At 37.7% G+C, this 26,964-nt stretch overlaps 1 protein-coding gene across 1 annotated transcript in view; it reads right to left on the bottom strand.

Moving 5' to 3' along the window:
• The window catches only part of CNTNAP2 (contactin associated protein 2), a 1,159,973-nt gene that overhangs the window by 811,446 nt on the left and 321,563 nt on the right, over positions 1-26,964 (bottom strand). Inside the window, exon 2 of the mRNA XM_055709318.1 lies at positions 2,560-2,670. Within this exon, the coding sequence (XP_055565293.1) occupies positions 2,560-2,670 (111 nt within the window). The remainder of the gene's footprint in view (positions 1-2,559; positions 2,671-26,964) is intronic.

Raw genomic sequence — 26,964 nt, 5'->3', positions numbered from 1 at the left:
TCAGCTCAGCAGGGCTGCAGGACTAGAGCTTGTCACGTCATATTGTCTCTAAGCTCATCTTCAGCTTCTGTTTAGCTCATTTAGTTGTCACAGCGATTCTCTAACAACCAGGTAACAGAGTCTAAACTGCTTTACCCTTAATGTCGCTTTGTGATTGCACGGGCTAGTGACTACCAGTATAACAATTTTGATATTTCTGTACCTAAAGCAGACATTCTGCAGAGAACAAACTATTACCATAGAATAAAAACATAGTGTAGAGAACTACAATCACAGGATGATAGCAGAATTATTGAAAGTACAGGAAAAGGTGGTACCAGAAGGAGCAGGGCTACAAAGCAACTCACCAGGCCAATTACTAGTCATTAAAAGAAAGACCTGGCTACAACTGTTTTTAGAGCAGGTGGGTGAGGGTGGGAAACCATAGATCAAAGAACAAGAATCCTACACATGTAAGACACACATACAAAGAATTCAGACAAATGGGATTGCAGACTAATAACGAAAGATCAATGTCAGGGCCCTGAAGGTATCAACAGCCCATAATTGCCCTACCCAGTGGATGACCCACTCCCCTGCTTGGCCCCATTTCAGCCCCCAGGCTCTACCTGAGCCACATCACAGCTGTATCCATGTCCAGCCCCATCCCATGTTCTGCCCCAACCCCTGTAAGTATAGAAAGTCACAAGTTCAGCTCCAGCCATGCCATGGCCTTCCTGGCCCCATCCCTACACAACTGGGCAATGTCCCTATACCATATATTATTCCCAGGATACCTGTCCCTGCTTCCGCTGCCTGTGTGTTTCTTTCTTGTCCTTTAGTCTGACCAGCAGGTCTTAACTCATCAGTTTTCCTCCCAGTAAAGAGTCTGGGACACTGACAAGGCACTGCAGCCCCCACCCCAGCTAGAGCCATCTACTATAAAAATCAGAGCTGCTGTGATGATGCAAGCATAACACCAGGGAAAGGAAGCAGGCATAAAAATTCTGGTTTAGCATTGAGAATTTCCTCCCTAAAACTTTGGATTCTTTGTTGGTCTTTTGTTTATTTTGCTTATTTGTTTTTGTAATAACAGCCAGTACAATAAGTATTTTTTGATTAAAGTTACAATTAGGCTAACAGTAAATTCATGGCTTTGATCATAAGCTGCGGGTTGTTGTGTTTGTTTTGGCTTGGAAGCTGCACAAACAATAGTATAAAAAAATTGCGGGAGAACTTGACCAGCCTAGGCTATAATTTTGATGCAACAAATTCTGTTTTTAACCTCAAAGTGTTCCACCATCTAATCGTATTTCAGATTTTGTTTGCAAACACTCAAAGACAAAAGATTGTTACTTTTGCTTCCATGTTTTCTTTGGGGGTTTGGGGGTTTAGGGTTTTTTTGTGTGTGTTTTGTTTTTTGGGCTTTTTTTTGGGGGGTGGGGGTGTGGGTGTTATTGTTGTTTTTATTTTTTGGCACAATATGGTATCCAGTCACGAACAACATAATTCCTGAAGAAGCAGGAAAATTAAAGCAGCAGTGCAAATAAGCCAACATTCTAGAAGACTGGTGTTTTCCCATTATTATAGATCTTCAGGATTTAGAAGACCGAGACACTCTAGTCACTTGCTCTCTCTTTTTCATCCCTACAGTAAAAGTATTTCTAAATTCTAGGTTCATTGAGTCAATTCATTATACCTTTGACATGTATTTTTAGGACAAAGATAAGATTTTGTTATCGATTTACGAGAATCTGAAATTTTAGATTTTGACTTTTAGATTGATACTATTTAGAAAAAAAATAAAATCAATAGTATTAAGAATATTAATTTTCTGTTAATCTAAATTATCATGCTTAAATGTATAATTTATATGCAATTAATTTAGAAAGTGATATCAAAATGTTCCCTATAAAGACAACTAGAAATATCAAATGCTGTTGAAATTCCTATACATGAAGACAAAAGCTTGTGCTCAGACCATGAAAAAAAAAATATCCTTAAGGATATAATTAGACCAGGTAGACCCAACTTATGCACCTATTCTTCCAACCACAAAAACTGAGGTGGCTTTGTTACTTCTGATCAATACCTCATTGCACTAGAGAAACACATACAAAAGGCAAAGTTCCTGTAGTGCTAGAAAAAACTGAATGAAAGCAGTCATTGCTAGGGTGAGAAAGAAGTTAAATCAACAAAGCACATCAAAGCTGTTTAGTTTTGCTCCAAAAACCATGACCTTGCAAAACTTCATTGACCCAATGAACACAGGTACAGCCTTTTAACTGAAGTCAATTACACAGCTGTATTGCATGACTCCATTGACATTAGGCATTTGGCCCATGCTGCTACATATTATTAGCGATATATTTCTCCCTGTGGTGCAATGGAGTGCAATTACTGTCACATAAAATAAAATACAAATTCATTCCATTTACAAAAACGGTCTGTCAGACAGCAAAAACCTCGTTAAAACAAACATAAGCAAAAATATCTTACATAAAAAAACATTTACATATTAAAAATGTAATATATTTTTTCTTGGAATACATGAAAGTTAAGGTGGAGAGCACCCCTTACCTCCTCGCTTGTTTAACTTGGCATACCCTGGAGCATAGCTGCTTGTCATAGATGATGAACTGCTGAAGGAGGAGTGGGGTAATGTTGACACCAGAGGTTCATCACACTTTTCTGAAACACAAGAAAACAGATTCACTTTATGCTGTTAATTATTCACACATATTAAGGAGCAATGTGGTCTTTATTTTTCTTTTGGGTAATAACATAGCCTTGTCAGCTTTGCCCATGTGGAATGCATATGGCCACAACCCAACATTTCTGAAAAAAGACCCCAAAATAATAATAATAAAAACCCACAAGAAAACGACCAAACAAAAACAATAACAAACCCAAGAAAACCAACAAAAAGCCCACACCAAAACCCAACAAGAAAAGCCACAAACACACTCCCTGACATGAGAAAATGACGACTTCAATGAAGGACACAATTAGGTAATGCCAATTCCTAACCATGGGCCACCACTCTCCTTAGGGATACTATAAACAAATAAAAAAACCTGCCCTGATATATCTGGAATGTATTTGGTGACATGAAAACATAGTGCTAAAGATTAGTGTTGTTATGAGAGCTTCATAAGAAATAGATAAGCTATAAGCTTTCACTTCTGTAATAGAAGCGCTGATAACCTGATATTTATTTAAATTAAGGTACATTAATAAACGTCTATTAATTATCACATATTACAGACTTACAGAAAAATAATTTCTGTTTTTAAATATAATCTCTATAATCTATTGGAGCGCTTCACTTCTACTTTACTCAGTAGGAAGAAGATTAATTTGGTATTAGCATCTAAGATGGAAAAAGCTGAGATCAGAATCTTTGCCTTTCTAATGAAGGAAAAAGTTTAAAACAGATCTGCTGTTGCATGAAGTGATGTAAATTAGAACAGAGAGACTTGGCTTTTAATATGTCACCTACTTAGGTGGTTAATGTACTGCCCCCTCTGTTGTTGTTTTTCCTGTTATTTCAGCAGATGGGTGACATACCTGGGTTAAACTACTCGTTTACATTTCGGGTATAACCTGAAAAAACCATAACCTACACCAGCCAGCTTAACCAATATCTTTAAACACATGCTCTGCAACAGAAACTCTGCTAGAGATAGAAACACCTTCAGTTTAGGTGTACAGAAAGCATCAGACCACCCCTGCTAGGCAGCATATTCCATGCTCAGACACACCACACAGCGTTGGCTCAATTAGAAAATGGCCATTTGGTCAGACTGGATCACACATGAAGACCGAATTAATCCTACCCTCAAAAAGAGGACCTTAAGAGCGGGGGAAAAAAGGATTATGACTGAATTAAGTCACTAATAATGCAGCTCTCACAAAATTTCCAGTCTCATGTAATGAAAAATAAAATTACTTTCACAACAATAGAAACAGAAGCACAAATATATAAGACCATTTATTTTTTTCATGAATCGGTACTTTCATAGTTAAAAAAAAAATGAATTTCCTTTGCAAGTCTCCAAGAGTTTGTTAAGGGAGAAAACAAAATCCATACCAGCACACAAGCACAGGCAATTACTTTGCACCGAATTAAAGGACAATTCCAACAACCTTAAAGTTCACTGCCGCACTACTTAATGACAGAATTTTGAAAGGGGAAGATAAATGGTTTTAAGCATTACTGTTTATACCCCAAGCCAGCAGGATGGATTCCCCCCATGCCTGCTGTGGCTGCAGCGGTGCAGCAGGTTGCCCAGCAGCCAGGCAGGCTCAGCGCTTGCGCGCACATCACGCCACCTCAGCCGCATGCCAGGGCTGCACAGGCCCACTCCCTGGCAGCAGGGCTGTGGCATGAAGGCCTACATTTTAATATCCTGAGTGCCAGGCTGCTATTAGATCACTCGCCATAGTGCAGGGCTAAAGCTTATGAATAGAAGTGAGCAGAAGCTAGAAGTACCCACTGCAAATTTTGCCCTAAATGCCATAATCACAGAAAGATAGTTACCTGACTCTGTCTTTCTCAAGTGTGTCTCTGTTTTTCTCAAGTATTTCTTTACCAATACCATATTTTGGTAGTACATTAAAAGGAGCTTTTCAACTTAAAGACTTAGAAAAAACTGCTCTCGCTGCCACTTCATTATTAGCATTAACTAGCTAGAGATTTGAAGTCATTTGTCATTAATTCTGTTGTCTAGGTAAAAACAGAATGGAACCTTTAAAAGTAGAACAACACTCAAGCAGAATTATGTTAAAAAAATATGTAACAAAATCTCTTTATAGCATTTTCCTATGCATATCCTACATGCTATTTATTGTTATGGAAAAAAAATAATCTCATTAATAATGAGAGCCAAGGTTGAACATGTACTTTTGTTTAGTTACTTGGTGGGATTTTTTTGTTGTGGGGTTTTTTTTAATTTTTATTTATTTATTTTCTGTATTTTTAAAGCAAATTATTAGATTTCTAGAATTTTCCCCCACCCAGATTTTCATATTGGTACGTGGGAGGTAGGGTGGGGACAAAAACCTGCATCTTTAAGAGTTAATATTAAAAATAGAAAGATTTAGCTACAAAACTGTTTGCTACTTATGTGGTTTGGTTAATTACTGAATATAATGGGAGGCTACTGGTCATGATATACTGAAGAAAACTTGTCAAACAAGAGCTATTCCAAATTGCAACAACAACAGCAGAGCTTTTAAAAAGAGATAAAATATGAGCAAAAGCTTAATTTCTGCACCAAAAAAAACCCCAACCAACCAAACAAACAAACAAAAAAAACCAAACCAAAAAACCCCAACCACAACTTAGAAACACCACAACAGCTGAAAAAACACATCTCTAAATAGTAGAAGTTTGTCAGAACTTCTATTCTTTTACAGATCACAGTAGCTATTGAGAAAATCTCCTCCTTTAGTTTTGACAGCTACTGTATTGGTGCTACTGTTGATGAAACTATACAAAAGGAAATATAGAAAAACTTGTCTGGAAAGAGAATTAACTTCTAAATCATCATCCCCTGGTACAGCCTGCCTTGGCTTTACTTCACAAATCCATCGTCTCGGATTCAAGAGACTAAGGCAAGAGAAGCTTGACATAGCCAAAAAAGAAAAATGAGATCCCACAGGGAGTATCACTCTGTATTTGCCATTGCAGTCACAGTTTTTAGAGACAATTATTAATGTGCTTTATCTGGTGTATATGGGCTTTCAAAGTGTTGAATCTGGACCTCTGCTTTCTTAGTTTGGTTGGAATCGCCAACGCTGGGCGGAACCAAACACAGTTGATATGGTTTTCCTTCACTGTCGTTTAGAACTGCATTTGTTTCCTACACTGTTTTGGGATAGTGACTAATAAGCTGAAGAATAATAAAAAAACCCAAACTTCACTTTCCCATTATTTAATAAACAAACTCACCCCCCAATCTGCCCACTCATTTAGGTTTCACCATAAAATACAGATTCAATGAATGGTTTGAGTTGGAAGGGACCTTAAAGATCAGCAGGTCCAACCATCCCAACAGGCAGGGATGCGGGCCACCAGCCCAGGCTGCTCCCAGCCCTGTCCAGCCTGGCCTTGGGCACTGCCAGGGATGGGGCACCCACAGCTGCTCTGGGCAGCCCATGCCAGCACCTCACCGCCTTCGTGGGAAATAATTTATTCTCGTACATGAGTTATAGGAAAAGATTATACCTCAAATGAATAGATATTAAAAAAAGATATTAAATGTCATCAATAACTCATGACTTTAGGTCCAATAGAACAAAAGTTAAAAGACTGCTTACATAAGCTAATATTTCTAGCCCTGTATGAAAGTTCCCTTAAATATATTGCGCTATTTAAACTTCCTTCATAACATGAAATGCTGTTATGCCACAGATTTAAGAGGAAAAAAAAATCCTTGGGAACCTTTGGTTCTTTCAGCAGTTTTAGTTATTTCCTACAGAATCCAATTTTTTACTTACTAAAACCAGAATCATATATACCTTCCTGTTACTGAGATATAATAGCTTTCCCCATATAAGTCAATGTACTGTGCCCTGTTAATCAATTACAGAGCACACTCTCCTGCCAGCATCTTAGCAGCAGAGAAATAAACTCTCCTCCATCCCATTTATCTCAGTGATGTATTAACATCCAAGCCAGCTTAGGTCCATTTAAATGTTGACTTCCTGAAGCAAAACCACACTTCCACTCAACTCTGTTCAGACAGAACGAACTGGTAACTTTGTCATTGGTATGATGACATTTGCTACTCTCACCTCCTTGTTCAGAGGGAAATTACAGTACCTGTCCATCAGAAACAAGTTTCCTTGAGATTCAAATAATTAGATCAATAGGAGAAAGGTCACCCAGTGTCATTAAATACAAATACAAAACCTCTGCAAACCACAAGCTTAAAATTCCTCAAGACCTAAAGACTATGGAAGGGAAGGGCTATGATGACCTTGCTCTGTTCTTAAATACTTTCTCAGGCATCTGGCTATTAGAAACCAGGTACCAGGTGAGACAGATCTTTTGTCCTACCAAGTACAGCCTCTCCTATATTGTGGTGCTGACACTTAGCAAAACTAGATAAGTATACCTGTCCTTTCCTGTTTTAAAGTCTATTTCTAGTTTATAATTTATTTATATAGACTTCTCATCATGATGCCTAGACTAAAGAAAGCGTTGTCTTCTGCTTTACCTGCAATTGATTGAATTCCCACTCAGTCCATGACCTATTTGGGGAATAGGGACCAAACCATCTGAAGGGACACGTGTTTGTAGCACAAAGCAGACCATACACATGCAAACTCTTGATTTATCAACCCCAGAGATTATTAAAGCTTAATCCTCCCTATACCAGTGACTTCAATGATTTCTGGTGGGCAACACAAAGTAAAAAAACCTCGATGCTTTACTTCACAGAAGTCTGTTCAAATGCTTAGCATCCTGATCGATAAACAGGTCACCTGTAAAGTTGCTGACATATCTTATCAAAGCAGCCTGAGTAGATGAAAAAGACAATCTGCAGTTCCTCTATATCTTCTTGTCATTTTTATCTAGTAGTATGTTAGAATGCATACAAACTATACATTTGGAAATTTTAAGAAATGGGAACAGTACACACAGTCACAGGTGGGTTTGATTAAGAATTTGAAGTTGCATTGGAAGATCTCTCAGAAGCTCTTGCAAAGATTCTGTCATCAAAATAAAAAGAAAGCCGTGTACAGTGCTTCTAAAAAAGAAAAATATTTGAATACTGATAAGTTGCACTCATCACATGGTAGCTTACTAAAAAGGCTTTTGAAGAACAAAGGCTTCCCGTCATTAAGGTCCAGTGTGCACTAAGGAACGGATCTTCAAAAAAAGCTATCAAGCTCAAAATCCACAAATTTACCCTTCCTCCAAAACCTTCAGGCAAGATTTCCTATCAAAATGTAAAACCCTGTCATCATTTTGCTGTAGGATACCAGCTCTAAGACATAAACATGCTGCCAGTAACAACTGTACTGAAAAAAACCCCATATATGATATTCAGAAATTAAGAACTCAAAAGCTGATCAACTTAGATGCAAAAAGGCAAATGACTGCAGTATCAATGTGCTCTGAGTCTGGAATTACTCACTAACAATATAAAACAGATGAGTCAAGCTGAAGTATCATTAAAAAAAGATTTCAGCAAAAAAATACACAAAGCCATCGCTTTCTGACCAAAAAGCATTCTTAATCATTTCCCTTTTACACAATATTTTCACTTTACAAACAGAACATGTACAATACAAACCCCCAAAATCGTAACTATTACCAGTATACCCAACTCATTAACTATACCACAATTCCTGTCAAGTGCAGGCAAAGAAAGTTTAAAGCAACTTCTAATCTTCACTTGTAATGCAAAAGACTCCTGTTTTAAAATATAAATTCTAATGTAAATGTTGGGGAGCAAGGGAGAGAATCGTATCATCTGGGTTTAATTTGTACTGTGCACTAAATGCTAGTTATCCTAAACACATTTCCCCCCTCCAATTTGAATATGTAGAGTGATTTCTCTGTAGCGTGCTGAGGAGAAAGAATAAGCCACCAAACACTTCTGAAAAGCAGTTGTGAGATTGCAAGGGCACTCCAGAACGTGGATAAATACGTATGGGAATTGGCATATCTCCAATGACAACCAATAGGAATATTAATGCAGCTGTTTTGGATTGCAGCATATTACTATGCTGAGACAGCCTTACTTTTCATATAGCATAGGCAAATTTTTATAATCTGAAATGAATGCTAGAATCCACTGTGTTTAATTCACAAAGCTTTGTGCCCCTAAAGAGTAGGAATAAATAAGCATAAATTGCTAGAACATTTTATGTGCTGTTTCAAATGAACTTTTAAAGCAATGCTAATTGAAAAGCAGGAGATACTACAAACCAGCTCATGGTCAATGGTAACCCCTTTAAAAAAATAGAATTAAATTAAATTTAGAAGCTGGGTGTTATTGAGGACAGCTTATCACTGGTTTAATTTCAATGACAAGAAAAGCAATGCTCGCCCTGTGTCAAAGGCCTATTGCTCAGTATGATAAACTACTAGGTAAACCTTTCATCACGTATGACAAGGACACTGCTGGAGAAGCCCTTTCCTCAGAAGGGCCACTAATGAAAACAATACACACTGATGGCAATGGCTGGCAAATGCCACACAGGGTATGCCTCATGCTCCAAGTTCTTCAGTCAGCAAGAAATCAGTAAAGAACTTCTCAAGGAAAACCTCTTATGTGGAAAGGAAACACTTCCCTGTCAGGAGGATTTGCTGAGCATACCAGCCTTTAGTACATGTGGGGGGTTCTACAAACTTTTGCCTTATGCATGTTCTGTTGTGGTTTTCTTGACTGTGGAAGATAATTAAAAAAAATAAAATACACCATTATACCTACCTTTCTTTCTTTCTTAAGACAAAAAGCTAACTTTACTCCCCAGAAAGTTTCTTGGGCTGCTTAATCAACTACATAGGGATGACGATTGGTAGGCTGGAAACTTCATTTTTCGCTCATGTGTCCCACCTACCGTACAAAGTGGGGCTTTTTTTGTACCGTGCTTACATTAGAAGGGTAATGAAAACCAACACAATTTTTAAATAACTTAAGCCACAATAGAGCCACCCATACTCCACCTGTGCAGACAGGGTAATACTCTGCACACCCAACAGTGATTTTCCCAGTTACCGTCCCATCTGCAACTCTGAAAGTCAATCCAAGTCTTCCATAAGCCTTATTTGACTTCTTGTTGGCTATTCCCACCAGCCTTCATTGCTGTGACCTGTTATTTCTCACTGTGCTGTTGTGAGCATAGTGTTCTTTCCTATTTTTAGGAAATTTTATAAGTTCTTCATACTGCATAAGCATGCCGCTTCCCCACCTGACTGCTGGTTCACAGGGTAGGCTGCTTGGGAGTACAAAGTCACATTCAGCTCCACGAGCCAATGAGTCCAAGTGTAACTAAAGCTTGTCTGTAAGTATCTCCGGAGCTCGGATGTAATCTAAAAGATTACAGTAGCTCATACTGATCACCTGAGATGTTTCATACTACACTTCAAGTTGCATACAACCAACAGAGGCAACGCAGCTCAAGAGAGTTCCTGCTGCTGAAAAGGAACAAAATGTAGCAGCTATTTTGCCCCCTCTGAGGTGAAGCCATAAATTACATTAATTTAGTGGCCTACACGCAACCCTTACTGCTCAATATTACTTGTTCTGAGGTTTATTTCAAGTGTTTATCTTGAAATAAATACATCTCTGTAAGGAAAGGAACAAGTCTCCGGTAATGTTTTTTTACAGCAGTTCCTTCACCCGCAGCAGAGCGCTGGCCTGTTTCTTTGTTCTGGTCCCAATCAGAAATTAGTGTTTGGGCAATGCTGGATGTGCCACAAGGGCACCATTTCTAAAAAAATGTATTTGGATGTCCGAAGACAAATTGTAGTTTACAAAATTTTCCAAAATATCTTTGTTCCTGCTATCTATTGACTAGTTCTCAGAGGAGCCAAAGCTTCATTAATCCGAAAGGTCATGGTACAGCTACATATACAGCTACTATAAATGGGTGCCCTAGTCCATCCAAGCACCAGGTTACTAATACATAAAAAAATTTTCTTGTTTTGAGGATTTATTCATAAACATTTGTAAGCATTCCTGGGAAACATTATAAATGGTAATATATCATTAGCACAAATGTGTGATGTATTATATGACCACTATCAGACATTTCTGGCTGCACTGCCTATCATCAAATGGCCTACAACATGTTCCACAGCAGTCTCCATACTTCTGTCTTTAACTATTGAAAATGAGAAAAGGTAAACATAATTAATTACTATGACCTACAATTTAACCAGAGAGGTTAGTGTTTATTTTTTATTTAAATCATTCAGTTTGGAATCATTATGAGTATAAAGGTGTATAGAGCAGTCTCTTGAAATTCAGATTTATCAGAACTTCAACATTTCACAAAGGAAAAAAAGAAAATTTTATCAAAAATGATGCATTTAATTTTTCAGTTGTGTCAATATTTTAAATTCAGAATTGACAATCATGTATTTTTTATTATTTTACATTTGCAAAGAACAGAGATCCTTAAAACTAACTTATATCTTATTTTATGATTTAGTAACATTCAACTGAATTAATAAAAAAAATAAAAACATTTATTTATCATCTGCACGTTGTATCTACAGTAAGAAAAGATATAAATTCTTCACATTTTATCTTGTTAACTCTCATTTAGAATAAAAAACCCAACCCAACCTATGTTCTTCCTCAGTCAACCTTATATCAAAAAATATCAATGGTTTGATTTGTTGGTGTGGGGGTTTCTTGGGTGGTTTTTTTTTGCGTCTGATTTGTTTTCTAGGACGCGGGCATAACAAAATAACACACGATAACTAGTTTCCTAAATAACATTTTTAACAGCAAGTTTAGCTTTTCATCATCGCTTCAGCAGGTTTCCATCTCTAAAATTAAGCTTTTATCTTTAACAACACATGTAATTGTATCTTGACAATACATACTTATTTTAATTTTTTAGCATTTTACACAGCAACTTTACTTTTAGCAGTTTTAAATCAACATAAATCTTCTCAATTCAGAGCTGTTATTCCATGTTTAAATTAATTTAAGCAAGGTCAAAACAGCCAGTAAGGGAGTTTATAAATGCTGTCCATTTGAATATAAAAGCACACCCACAGAAAGCCAAATATTAACTCTCAAAGCAATACAGCACAGATATAGAGCAAAGATATTTTAAACTTGGTGTATAGAACGTACTACTATGGATTTCAAATCATTTCAGAACATCAAACAAATTAACCTCATAAGAGATAATATTTTTATCAGCCCACCTACAAATAGGCTAAGATGCTTATCACAGGTCTCAAAGTTAACTCCGAGCACAAGCTGTAGGTTCCCATCTTAATACCTTTTATCCTAGAAAACTACCCTCTACCTATAAAGCTAGGGAGGAAGCTCTGCTCCTTCCAGACAGACAAAATATTTAATACTCTGAAGCACGTAAAGTACATACTATGTTCAGTTAGATGAGAAAAAATTAGAAATTAACAGGGTATGCAAAATGGAGCAGAGTTGTTTCTCAACTTTGCACAGAAGAAAGTAAACATCACTTAAACTTAAATTCAGTTCTTTTTCAATGGCCTTATTAATTACATGTTTATGCATTGTTGTTTACTTTCATCTCCCCTTCGGAGAAAAAAAGATGTCACATTTATAGCAGAAGCTATTAGTCGGCTGTTTATCACACGCCTACTCTTCGAAGTGATGATACAAGGAAAAACCAAAAGGTGCATGATCTATGAATTAAACCATATTATACTGACAGATTTTTTTTTTTTTTTTTCCCTGAGAGGAAAAGATAAATGAAGTTGTAACCTTGGTTTCCTTCCTCTTCTACTTGAACCCTTTTTCCTCCCCTGCAAGTACATACAAAAGGCACACTTTCCCAGTTTGTATCACTGGAGTACGGGAGGATTAGCTTTGATAGCATTTGGCAAACTCTTTTGTTAAAGTGCTCTTTCCCATGTTTCCAAAAAAGTACCAAGTTACCATATAAAAAAAATTATCATAATGCTTGATTTCACTGAGAGTATAATCAAAATGTTCCTCAAAAGGTATTTTAACAGAGGAAAGAAGAAATACATTGAACTTTCTCCTAATGGTTTCTCCTAATGGTCGCATTAATCTAGAGTATAGCATACATTATAGCATACATTTAGGATCATGTTGGTCTTGATCCGATTTCCCAAAACCAGAAGGTAAGCTTCCAGAATTTGCTTATATCTTGGGGGGGGGGGTGGGGTGTGGGGGGGTGGGGGGGGTGGAGGGTGGGAGGAGGGTAGGGCAAAAATCTTAGGTGATTTTTGATTAATAAAATTGTGGATAGGAAATTAAAAACCGCAACAACAAAAAAGACATTGAGGAACATTGTGTAACTGTAAGATGTAAACATAGTTTAGATTTCTGAATTTATCCCTGTATCGTAGATATTAAAGTGCAAGCTTGGTTAAAATCAACTCATGAGATGCAGTATTCTCAGACTTCTGTTACATGTACTGGGAATCTCAAACCGATTACATAGTGTAACATAGCAATGAATTTTGACACCAGAGGCCCAGATCTCTTACACTAATACCTTGAAGAAAGGATACATAAATCAGAGCAGGCTCACAAATGTTGTCATAGGCCAGCACAAATTCTGCCAGGTGGTTCCAGTAAACGTTCAGCATCCTTACACACACTGGAGCAACAGCAGGAGGAATAAGTGGATGCACATTTTGTGGGTGTGTTTTACCTTTTCCTCCAAGGTATGAAAGTGCCTAGCATTTAATAATGAATGACAGAATCTTTATTTGCTTCCCTAGAGACTGCAGGAAATACCTCACCTCTATAAGAACACATCAAGATTTGCATAAATTTGTATATCTGAAGCTGAACATAACATTTTTACATATTCTAGGCTTGCAAGTTGTAAAGATCAGAACATTTGAAACACAGTTTTGAAGTATTTATAGGACTCCTGTTGCTGACACAGGGTAGGGCAGCCACCACTGCAAGCAAACCCCCTGTCAGTCTTTCTTGTATGTGCAGTTTTCTAGAAGGAGTAAAACTTGGGAGTAAAGTCAGTGGTTAAAGTGATTTAAACTTATCGAAAGCAAATAGCAAACATTTTAAAATATCTTTATGAATTATAGGTCAACTGTTTTTGTTTTGATAGCTAAGGCCAGAAGTTCCAGTCAAAACAGCTATCTCTGGTTTTGAGATGCCAACCAGTTCTTAATTCCATAAAACATAGTGTGCCCAAGCTCTAGCTGTTCTGGAGGCAACAAGATATTGGGGTGGGGGTGTGTGTGTGTGTGGGGGGGGGGGGGGGGGTTGGGGAGAGGGAAGATAGATGTAGGTGGGCAGAGAGAAAGATAAGGAAAAAAATCCCAAAGTTTATGATAGTTTTTCCATTATTGTGAGGAGATGCAGATCTGGAGTTTTGCAGGTCCTCCTATATTCTTTTTAAAAGGGAACAAAATTCTACCCCAGGGAAAACCAATGCCAGCCCTTATTAATCCTTAGCATGAACGCAAGAAGCAATATCAAACAATTCACAGCTGGACACTGATTTAAAATAATTTTAAGTGTGGTAAACTATCGTTTGTACACTTTATCAGGAAAATAAATGACCAAATTTTATACCACAGATTTTATTCAGAGGAAGGAATTTATTAATTTATTCTTACTTATTTCCTAATTGGTGATTGACATGTCAGATTCAGCTGGAGATAGTTTTTTACAAAGCAATTTACCATGTGTTTTGTTTCTTAGTTGGTACTTGTTCTCTTGTTCTTTCATTTGTAAGGCAGAACTAGTAGAGGTCTAACACGTGAATGACTTATCGTTTGGCTTGAAGGGGACATAAGGGAAAAAAAGATGAGAAGCAACCATCGTTTAGTGTTGTCTGGGTTTTGTTTTGCATTAATATCAAAAAGGCGCAACAGCATCCACTGATACTTCACAGAATGCTCAAGCAAGTCATGATGTTAAATAAAACATTGAGATAAACACAACAGTTATAGAAGGTCCCATATTTTGTTTTGTCAAGTGTTCCGTGCTTATCTTAGTGTAGACATCTGGGTTGTGTTTTTTCTTTTGAAGCACAGCTACTATGACAAAAAAGCTTCTCTCATAAGCTTCTCTGTCCCAAGAACATCACAGGAAAGGTATCAGAAAACAGGTCCCTAAAATACATGAAATACAGTTGGACCCAGAAAGCAAAAGAAATGTGTTTGTATTCTGCTGTACAAACCAGACTGTATCAACATTTCCAAAGAGCTACTTAACTGGAAAATCATTTCTGACCAGACTATAAGGTAGAAGTCAAAGGACATCGACTGCCTTCATTGATCAGTGCTGCTGATTCAGATCTTAATGGTTCTGTCATACTAGTAGACACTGACAAGAACAGATGGAAGGATGGTGCTGCACTGCTACTACATTCAGTCTTTGCATTGCCCCAGGCAAAATTCACCTGCTTTTGGAATAGAACTAAGCATCCTCAAACAAATCAGGTTTGCCATTTTCAGTAAAACAGCTTACACCTTACTCATGCTTGCCTGGTGCATCACTGGGATGGGAGGAGGAAAGCTTCTGTTGGAAACAGAGCAGAAAAAAAAGCCAAAAGGGAAACCCAGATCTGAACTTAATGGGGATCAAAATCAATTTTACAAAGGGCTTAAACAAGCAGAGGGTTAGCATACCATCGCTCCTTTTCACTGCCAAGGCTAGTTATGACAACTCCAGGTAGCTTCAAATGCTCCCAAAGACTTTTTCATTTGGATTTTTTTTTTACTTTTTAAACAACAGCAAATGTCATTACAATGGCCCAAGAGCCGTTTCCTTTTTCACATTTCTTTTTTGTCTCATCAGAAAGTCTTGATTTAGAAACACTCATTAAAGAGAACAATAATGTAATTAATTGTCTTAAAAGCTGGTTGGGAGGATGCTACATATGCAGTTTTGCAAGACAGATTTTTAGATAGGCTATGTCACTGCATTTCTCTTGCTGATTTAAATTACCAGGCCTACCTTATTTTAATGTGCTGTGGAAATCCAAGCCAATGTGTTTTACAGCTGCCTTAGCTGTCCAGCATATCCTGCTGTTCAGGCTGCATTTTTTGATTATAAAATGTTGGGTTTTTCTAATTATCAAATGCAAATGGTGTTGACAACAGAATCGTCTATTATGTTGTCCTCATTATCATGCACAGGTACTACTGAAGCATTTTTAAGGCCAGGAGTACTTGGTAATTATGTTTGGTAAAGCCTTATTATTACTAAATGTTAAACATGTCAACCAAGGAAAACAGCACAGTTAAAGTAACATTTTTGAAAAATGAAGCTGACTTATAATTACAGCCCATTCCCTCCAATTTTAATCAGATATTGAATATTAAGTTCTTAATGTTACAGCTTACTGTGTTTGTCTGGCTCACAAATTCCCATTATGTTCAAAGCAAAGGATACCTTTTGCAAACAAATATAGAAGTCTGTACACATGCACGTATATACAGCAATGCATCCATAGGACTTACCACTTATACCAACTGCAGTGTCCCAGGTCTTGGCAGGAGGTTGCTGGCTCAAGGGCCAGAAAAATGCTGGCAAAACACTGCCAGCCCTGAAGGGAAAACACGAGGGGCATGGGGCAGGGGCTCCAGCTGCCCCTGCTGCAGGAATTCCCCTGGAGAGCCCCTGGCGGGGCAGGGGGACATCTCCTGGGGGGCTGCAGTGAGTGGGGAGCCACCAGCTGGGCAGAGAAACATTTCCTGGAGGGCTTCAGGCTGTGGGGAGGCCCTGGTGGGGCAGGGAGATGGTGTGAGAGGGCAGGAGTGGCAGAGATGGGCCGGTAGGGACTGAAAAGAGCTCCCCATTGCCCACCCCCCTGTGCCCTTAGAAGGGAGACAGAGAAGTGGGGAGTACAAGAGTGAAGTTGAGCCTGGGGAAAGAAGGGGGTTGAAAAGTCAGGGGGGAAGTATTTTAGCGTTTTTCTGCATTTGTTTTGCACCATTCAACTATTTTAATACACAGTAAATTCAACTAACTTCCCCTAAATCAACTCCATTTCACCGAGGTAATTGGCAAGCAATCCTCTGGTCTTTACCTTGGCCCACAAGCTTCTGTGTCTTGTTTTCTCACCTGTCCTGCTGAAGAGGGCAGTGATGGAACAGCTGGGTGGGGGTGGCCAGCAGCTGGCCAGGGTCAGCCCACCACACTGCTTAACCACCAAGTATCAGAAAGTTGACTTCACATTGCTTGTCAGAGACACCACGCAAGCTCATGATGTTGACTAAATACACTGTAAAAGAATTAAATTTCTTCTTTCCCCTACAGATCTATTCAAGAGCATCTACAGAACACCATTTTAATTTGTCAAGTGAGTTTTACCTAGTCAGCGCTCTACTTCCAGATTTAACTCCATGTCTTCAATATAACATTCAGCCCCAGAACAAAGCTGCAAAGGTCTAGCTTTTGTCTAACCTTGACACAGCTGCCTGGAGCCCCACCAGAATGAAAAGTGGGATTCAGACAGCATTCCTCCTCCATAAAATAAATGAGGAGATACCACAGGAACCTCATTATGCTGTCCTTTCTGTAAGCAAGGAACACTGGCAAGGCTTGAGCTTAGCTCAGTCCCCTGCTAATGACCGCTGCCTGAATAGCTTTATATCAGGAGAGGACAGACACCTCAGGGAAGCCAGGAAAATCTTTTACTTGCTCATTCTAGACAGCAAGTCTTCAAGTCTGAGGTAGGGCTGCAAATCCAGGATCCAGCACCACTTGCTGAAACCAATGGCTCAGCTGGAGGAGTCACTCTTCATTTCTATGGCAAACTACTGCGAATGTGAACTTTTAATAGTATGGCAGCTACCTTGAATTCAGATATTAATTCAGATATTAATCTACATTTCAATCAAATATTTTAAATTGCTCTTCCTGGGATATATGTATCAGCAGCAACAATATACTTTCATCAAAGCATTATGATTTATCTGCACATCTGCATATTCAGTAGCGTGCTGGGAACCTTAAACATGCTGCGTTGTCAATCACCATAAACATTGCAATAATACTGGTTTGCAATAAGGCTGTCTCATTTAGGCCTCTAACAAGATCTGAAAGTTTTCATCAAACCTCAAATAACCTACACAACACACTGAAGGCACTGTGCTTTGTCCTTTTACAGATGAGCAGATTACTTCACTACTACGTATCCAGAATTATTCTGCGTAAAACTCACCAAAAACATGAGGCAGAAAGTAAAACAACTCTATCCTTTCATACAACAATGAAGGACATCCAGTCAGAACACAGAAAATCTGCTACAATATTATTTCTGAAGATCATATGTCATATAAAACTGTGCCTTTCAGGCTTGTTTTATCCCACTACTGAATCCATGAGTGATTAATGAATATATGTCTAATCAGGGACATAAAATTAAGTTCTTTTGCTCACAGCAAGAGGTGTCAGAAGGTGATGAAAACAAATGGAAAATAACCAATATAAATTAAAAAAAAATCATAAAATGCCAACAAAAAAAGTTAAACTGATTTGTGTAACAAACTTCTGATTTTCCTCAATAAATTCTCCTTTAATTTAACAAACTGATTTTGGACTTATTAATAGCTTCCTGACTTAAAAAAAAACAAAACAAAACAAACAAACAAAAACCCACACCCAACCAACCAACCAACCAACACAACAAAAATAAACGCACAACCAAAAAACCCAAGCCACCAAATACTTCTCACTACTGTTCATTTCATTCTCAGGATTGCTTTCATTAAGCCACCTTAATTTAATTTACAAAGTTAACTTTTATGCTTAATGCAGTTTGCCAGGACTCTGTAGGCTGAATGTGTGAAGAATTAATTTTCTCATAAATGAATGAACAAGATTGGAGGAAGATAAAATGAATGACTAAGTGACTGTAGTTAACCAAAAAGTTCCATTTTGCTCCCTTACAGAGAATGATGGAATACCATTTTATTGAACTCCATTATCCTAATGAGAAGATATTCTATGCTTGATCTTAGCCAAAAGGCCGGAGAAGATATTTTAATGACTTACTGCTTCTGCTTAATAGGGAGATTTCATAATTACTGCAACTACATCTGTTTGATTAACAAGCCTTTTCCAGCACCCATGCATCTTCCTTCAGTGTGGTTGACAATAACCACTGGAAGCACATGCACATACACACTGGTGTTTTTCATCCTGTACATGTGTACAAGTGAAACATTGAGAAGAAAAATAAAAGGTCCACAAACAGGACAGTATAATTCTGATTTTCATTATTATAAACAAAGGTTTGAAATTCCTCCCACATTTCTTATAGAGAAAACTAAGTTTGCAATAAACATTTAAGGAAAAACCTGTAGTGAATTTTACAGTGCATCTTAGGATGGCTTGCAATCCAATAGAAAAAAATTCAATACAGTAAATATATAAACAAAGGAATAATGATGCTGTGTTATTATAAATGCAACATCCACACATAAAAGCCGCTTAAGAACAGGAGAGCAACTATCCTCAAGCTGGTTTTCATACGTTGCTCAAAGAATATGAAATTGTGATATGCCTTATGCCAAAATTCCCAAGAGTAATTTCAATTTTTAGGTCCGCTGCGTGATACTTGATGCTCAGCAAGCATAAATAAATCCCTATTAATTAATCCTTATGCTTAGAGGTCTCACATGTAGTACAAAAAAAAATAAAATATCACAAGAATAGTACAAGAAAAACCTTCAGGACTGGTAGAACTTTGAACAGGCAAGAAGTTAGAGAAAAATACTTTCTAAGTAACTAATGAACATGACTGGTACCTTATTTCAAATAAAAGAGAATGGTATGCTCATATCTGAATAGCTGATATAAAGGCAATTTGTATTATTTATCTAATGAGAGGATGTATTGCCCTGATCTCAAATATAAGTTCATTAAGAGAGTTCTCTGCTGCAAATGTCAAACCGTTCTTGAAACTATCTCCCTCAGCGTTGGCAAGTTTTACTGACCTGGTTACTAATTCCTCATTAGAGGTATTTTAAAGAAAAAGTCTCTTGATTTCTAATAAAATTATTGATTTAAAAGACCTACTGATATGTTGTATTTTACATTCTTCTTAATTCGCATACACTGAATTACCTTTCGCATCATGGTAGCACAAGAATTTGCCAAGTGATATCTGTTTGGCTATTTGTAATATGACATGGAAACAGTTGTCACTCTGTTAGTCTGTTATTCTCTGAGCCAGCTCTCTCAAAGACACGTTTCTTAGATTCTTGCTATTTCTCACCTAGTATCTGGTCATCAACATGATTATTTTTTTGGGGGGGTGGAGGTGGTGTGATTTTAAATTCTGATAGTGGTAAAACACAGGTGTTCAGAGCATTTAGATATGAAACATACTGTGCTTCACTATAGGCAGCAAGACAGCCCAGCCAAATCACACTTAAGCACCGCGTACGAAAACTGATGTGTCTGGGTAAAAATCTGTTTAGCATTTATTTAATGTTTAGGAACGGCAAGGCTTACCGTTGAGCAATATGTAGGGTATTAGGCACAAAATATAATTTCCAGGTCACTGGTTTCAACTCACGAAGCCCACCCTCCCATTTTGTGCCTCGCAAACCTCGTCAATAGTTGCACTGTGCATTGGAAGCAGCCTGTAACTTCAGAAGGAGCGTCAAGGACACGGCACACCCCTCTACTAGAGCCACAAGGGTGGCAGGAGGATGTAACAGTTACACCATGCTCAGGTCACCTCTCTGAACAATTTGTTCCAAACTTAAAATGGTCCTACAAACATTTCATGAAAGGTTTTGCGGGATGCTGGGCAGCCGTATTTCAAAAACCCCAGTAAAAATTTTTGCCATCAACATGTCAGATTTTTTGCTGTCTTCATATAAAAGAAAAGATATTTTTTTGGTGGAATTCTCTACATTTGGTGCCCTGCAGGGACTTCACTGTTCCTTGCAGGTGTCTGTGTGCCCTTCTGTTTAGGGGGAAGGGTCAGCTACCATCCACTGATGATAAAAGAATTCCAATATATATAAACATATCAAGAGACTCTTAATATCTATGGCCTTTTGAATGATAGCACTGACCACACACCATCTTACTTGAAAAAAATTAGAGCTTGGGATTTCAATTTCAACTGAAGTAAATCAGTCTCCACTAATCAATTTCCTTTGGTGTCTAAATGTGATAGTGTATTGACTGAGACATAGATTTTGTGCAGTATTTCGCACAGAAATTTCAAGTTACAATAAAACAATATAAGAGACAGCCTAACTTTTATGCTTTCATTTTACCAAGAGAAAAGGCTTAGTCTCAATGGGTGCCTCACAAAACATACCACCTGCTCAGCAACTGTGTAAGGGAAATACCTGGCTAATATTGCCCTGTTGTAGGAAAGCCAGGCTGATTGCTGTCTGCTTCCAGACTAAGTTTATGGATGGATATGCTGTATGTTTGGAAAAGGGCTGTCTCCGCAGCCACACTGACAGACAAACATGAAGAGCATCAAATTCCAACTGTGATACCAAAGTATCATCACTGGCTTTGGGGGAGGCAGCAGAGCAGATAAAGAAGGGCAAAGGGGGCAAATTTGAGCCTAGTGGCCATACTACAGTTTTAAGTCATGATTACGTAGCATTTGGTTCGCTGTCCTGCTTTTCAGTTCTGATCAGTCTTAATGATAGTTTGTAATATCTGCCTGGAGATACAAGGCAAATAACTTCTATGGAAGGGAAAATAAAAGGCAGAACGAGTGTAAGCAGGAAACAGGCCAACAGTAATGGAGCTAACAAGCTCAAAATAATACTAATAATACACTTACAGCTTATAAATTCAGAGGTATTAATTCATATTTACTAAGTTTTGTAAAATCACTACACAGTTTCAACACCTCAAAGAGATGATTTCATCACAGCTGGTACCCTTGCGAACTGCAGAAGAGCAGCACCGAGTGATGAAGAAGTTACCCACTGGAAAACATTGGTGAATACGTGTTGGGCAGTACTGACAAAGTACTTCCAAGATAGTAACTAAGGGCCCTATGCAGTTCAGTACATATCGTACCATGAACCCTGGAAGTTAGAAGTACCTGCTGGTATCATTTTTGCTAGAGAACTGCAAAAACACCAATTCCCAAACTATGAAGGCATGAAGACTCACATTCCCTGCGCACAGGAACAGAAGGGGCCAACAGGGCATACCTGCAAATGAGTTACAGTTGTAGCAGGATTCCCAGCTGGACATTTTTCCTTCATAGATGTGACAGAATTAAGCCCTGAGGTAGTTCTATGGGCCTAAAATGACCTGAAAGGACTCTGGAGACTCATGATACTCCTGGTTGAGCTTCACCATGATCATTTTCAAAGAGAAGTGGGAACAACAGCAACAATAGCAACAACAACCACACACACACAAAAAGAAAATCACAAGAAGCTAAAAAACTTAGTCCCTTGCTTGCAAGATATGGAGAAAGAATGATATGGCTAAAGTATTATTTGCTAGAAATTTGCCAATGAGAATTAGAAAAGTAACATAATGGGTAGAAGGAAAGGTAAGACTGCAAAAGAGAGAAAAAACACTCTACCAAGAACCACTGCATAAAAGAACTTGTTGTCCTGTTTGAAAGCCAGAGCTAGGCTTTCCCACCAACTCATTAGCTTCCATAAATCAAAAATAATATTTTGCAAAGACATAATGCACTGATAATATACCTGTGTTACGCACTTGTGACTCGTTACAGGCAGGCATAAGAATGAGTTTATATCCTTTTTGCCCTTGGCAGCACAGACATGTATGGGTAAAAGCTCCCTCTGGTGCCACTGCTTGCTCAAGCCAAGGAGAGAGACAACACATTTGCATGGAGATCTTAGCAGAGCATGGCTTTCATAGATGCTAGTATTTAGTAGCAACTCATTTACATGATAAAAAAGAAAATTGTAAATTATTATAATTTTAGGATTGTTACTATTTTTAATATATTTATCTGTTCTATGTTCTGCTGTACCACGTGACTGTGTAATAGTATTACTGAATGCATTTGTAAAGATCTTTGATGTGGACACTGAACATCATCTTTTTTTTCCTTTACTTGCACTGGATATGTCAAGCATAAAAATCCATTGGCTAGATGCACCACATAATGGTGAAAACTGACAGCTAGCATGAAAGAAATAATACAGAAAGAAGAATGTTAAAAATGTTAAGAGGAAAATAAGTACAGAAGTGTGTTTTTCTTTTCTTGATTTCTGTACTGACATCTGGTTAATAGGATCACCAGTGTTCACAGCCCACAACGATGACATGTGAAAAGTGATTTATAAGGATGTTGTTGTGGAAAAAAAACCCCAAACAACCACACAACAATGCATTGCTGATTAAGCATGGATGGAAGACCAACACAAACGGAGTAATTTGTTGTTCACTTAAATATGTATGAAACTCAAAATGGAAATGGTGTTTGTTCTAAACTCAGTCCTGGGAAACGGGCCTGAAAAGTTTAGAATTCAATCAGAAGTGGTTAGGAGGTTATCAGTGAAATAATCACTAGGAGCAGGTCAGATGGGAGTAGCAGCATTGGGGAAAGAATAGGACAGGGGGAATGATGATGATAATAAGTAATCAATGAGATATGAAACCAAGGTAGAATAGAAAGCTAAGACAAAAAAACTGATTAAGGACCAAAAGGAAGTAGAGACATTTTAGTGAAACTCACATGGGATATGAATCAACAAAACTGAGAATCTCCGTGGAAATAAGTTACAGTCATAAGAGAAAATTACTTTAAAAAATGTAGTTTGATAGGTCCATAAATCTCTGAGCTCCATGAAAGTCAATAATTTTGAGGAAAACAAATGTTTATTTTGATTTGATGGAATAAATATGGGCATTTCAGAAAGTAAAAGGCCACTGAGACTATTAATAGTAAGAGCTAAGAATTATCCAAAGAATATCACAAGCTCAAGAATGCCAACAGCTGGTAACTTTTATAACATTTTAAGAAGCAAGTCACATCAAGACAGACAGAAACTTGGACAGTGCAACTCTTCTAATAAAAGGCAGAGCTCCACCTTGATGGGAGCCCAAACCCAGGCAGGAGTATAATGACGGCTGTAAAAGTAAACAGAAAAGGAATGAGAAATGCCACAAAACTGAGCAGATATAAATCAAAACACTTTAAAGTAAGCATATTTTAGTTTGCTTTTAAACTGCAAGAACTATTCTCTTTATTAAACAGAGAAATACTCTATATTTAAAGCCCAGTTGCTTTTAATAGGTAATGGATATTGTAGAATAAAACAGGGCAAAACCCCCCACCACCCTCCCACCTTATTTTTTTTTTTTAACAATGTGAAAGGATAGGGTTGCTTGTTTTCCTATCATGCCTTTTGTTTTTTAAATGGTGATGGAAAATCCTTTGTTTTTTCTGGATCTTTCCATTCTAATGCATTTACTAATTCTCTGTCTTGCTATTGTTCACCTGCTAATTCATCTGGGTTAATTTACCTCTATTTTAAGAAAGAAAAAAAAAATACTAATCAGCAAACCCCCAAAATCTTTAATTAGGTCAGAACTCCCTAACTGGTTGGTTAATAAAGAGCTGTTTGTAACTCCTTATCCATAATTCAAAAAAAAAAAAAAAAAGAAAAAGAAAAAAACCCCCAAAAAACCACCCCAAAAACCCAGCCACCAACGTAGGGTCTTTTTGAAGGAAACATTTAAACAATCCTTTCATTATTTCTATATCTATCATGCCTAGTCATAACAAGCAGACATTTTAAGTGTCAGATGCCAGGAGTTTTATATGATGGAGTACAACACTATACCCACGCACCAAGCAACAAGTACAGGAGACTCTCATCAGAGTATTTATTATTTATGGTATTACAAGAGAGACTGGTCCAAAGCAGAACACTTGAGCATTCTCGAATCATCAAGGCTACATAGTGGCATTGTCTTTGTAGAAAATGTCTTTGCACTTTTCCTCAAATCATAAACGTGCCTAAACACAAGGCACTGAAGAATGGCCTGTCCTTCAGTAGACTTACACTGTCAATTCCCAACCCTGGTAGTCATCAATAACCAGTTTTGCTAGGTCAAGCAAAGCTCCACTTGAATTCCAAACTACAGAAATACACCCGTGTTACAGATATATGTCATAAGTAAAGCCATTATTTCTGGCCTTACAAGGTTAATTTCTGGTAAATTGACTACAGCTTTCAGTGATATCATTTTGCATATATGCAAATATTAAACTTATCTGAAATGAGAGTTAAGAGGAACATACTACGTAAATCTTAACCTATCAGCAAGAAATTTCATCCTTGTAGTGGCAGTGAAATTTTGTTTCACTGAAACTATTTATCAATAGAACTCAGACATAAAAGCAAAAGTGGGCAAATTATATGGTGGTTTGTCTGAGGAAGCTAAGTATCATTTATTTCAAAATTTGTTTAAATAAGACTGAAAAGAAAAAACTGTGGAAATTGGATGGAAGGGTCACTTTAATAGCAGGGTTTGTGTTAGCAAAATGAAATATTTTCACAAGGCCTGAAGAGATTTCATTTGTAAGTGCTTGCAAAGGCAAGCATGGAAAAGACCTTTGCAATAAAAACCCTCAGGGTTCTTATCAAAAATACTGATGTCCCAGCCCAGTACCTACATTTACTGTGAGCCAAGGCATGCAGCTTACCATTTGCAAACAACAGAATTCAAGCGCTTTAATTAAAATCAGAAACCCACCATGCAAAAATGCCAATTCCATTTCATTCACCTTGAGCTATCTATGGTAGCGATAATATGTAGTATTTTAATCACTGTAACCACAGAAGAATGAGCTAATTCCACTTTTGTACTGTAAACACGTTTTCAAATAAGGGGAGGAAACAAAGCTGAACTGGAACGCACTACAAACAAAGCAGTTCGAAAAGCAAAAGAGATTAAAATTTTGTGTGAATTTAAGTATGATTACAGTCCAAAATGCATACAAACTGTATCTTCTTATTAAGGGATAGTACTTTCTGTGTAATCTGATAACTTCTACTAGCACTGCAATCTGGAGCAATAGAGCATGACCAGAATGAACGTTTAATTTATGCAGTGTGTAGTAGAAACATTAACCAGAGACCAGATTTAATAAGATCCTTATGAGCTAAGTTTTAGGGAATAGTTATGTGCTTAGAAAAGTAGTGCAATAGCTAACATGCTAAAACCAGAGCAGGCAACTTGACCATTTCACCTAGTCAAGCACTTGCTTCTGATTGCAGAATCTTCTGTTTTTAGTGGGCTATCTCAGCCAAAAGGTTATCCAGCTGGATGCTCAAAAACCCGAGCAATTAAAAGCACCTTTCTTTGCCAGTTTCACACAATTGTGTACAATTAACATGAAAAAACCCCATACAGTCTAGTTTAATCCCATTGCACCATTTCTGCAACTAATTTTGAGAGAATAGTTACACTTATTGAAGGTGAGGAGCAAGTAAAGCACGTGGCCTAATTTCAGTTGTGGTCCAAAATAAAACATCCTCCAGAAACACTGAATTTGCTCATTATAAAGGGTTGCAAAAGTCCCAGAGCCTTGTTTCAACTTTGAATTAGCATGTCGGAACTCTTTAGTACAGTTTATTTAAATTAAAACTATGTTCTGATTCGGCACACCATTACCTTTTAAAATGTGTTTCCTGGTGATAACAAACCTGCATTTATAAGCCTGTTTTCATCCAAAATCCCAGTCCCTATAAATGATCGTGCATGTTATTTATACATAAGCAACATCAGAGTCCCCAGCGAAGCAGAGCCATGGGTGGTGGGAGACACAGCAGCTGCTCAGCAGAGCACGGTACAGCTACAGGTTGGGAGTGGAAAGGAGGAGGAATATTAAGTTTATTTACTTTGACTTATAAATAACGAAGGGGGGTTGGTAAGGACGGTGGAGAAGAAAAAGGAAAAGAAAGCTAATCAGATGCATTCACTATTGGCAAAAATTTACATAAGATTGATCATTTTATTATCACTACATAAGACTGGGGGAGAGAACAAAACCAAAAAGCCCAGCCCCTCAGTCCCGTCATCGTCGTCCCCCCTGAAATCTCTACGCTTTATGAAATACAGTATTTGATTCAGGTGTTTCAACCACTTAATAGTTTTCCTTCTTCCTGAAGGTCAGAGGAAGCAACTAAACATACACAACACCCTGAAGCTAGCTATGTAATCAAAGGGTGTAAAAATAAAAAATAAAAACCAATGTACTACCAGCCCTTTCTCTCTCACCTGTAATTCAAAGGACTCACTTCAAGCACCTCTGTCACTTAGTAACTCCTGGGTGATGGGATGGAGAACAGCT

The sequence above is a fragment of the Falco cherrug genome, chromosome 4 (genome assembly GCF_023634085.1).
Source record: "Falco cherrug isolate bFalChe1 chromosome 4, bFalChe1.pri, whole genome shotgun sequence".
Taxonomy (NCBI): Eukaryota; Metazoa; Chordata; class Aves; order Falconiformes; family Falconidae; genus Falco; species Falco cherrug.
The sequence above is the reverse complement of the archived record's forward strand: the minus strand, read 5'-3'. Positions and strand labels throughout refer to the sequence as shown.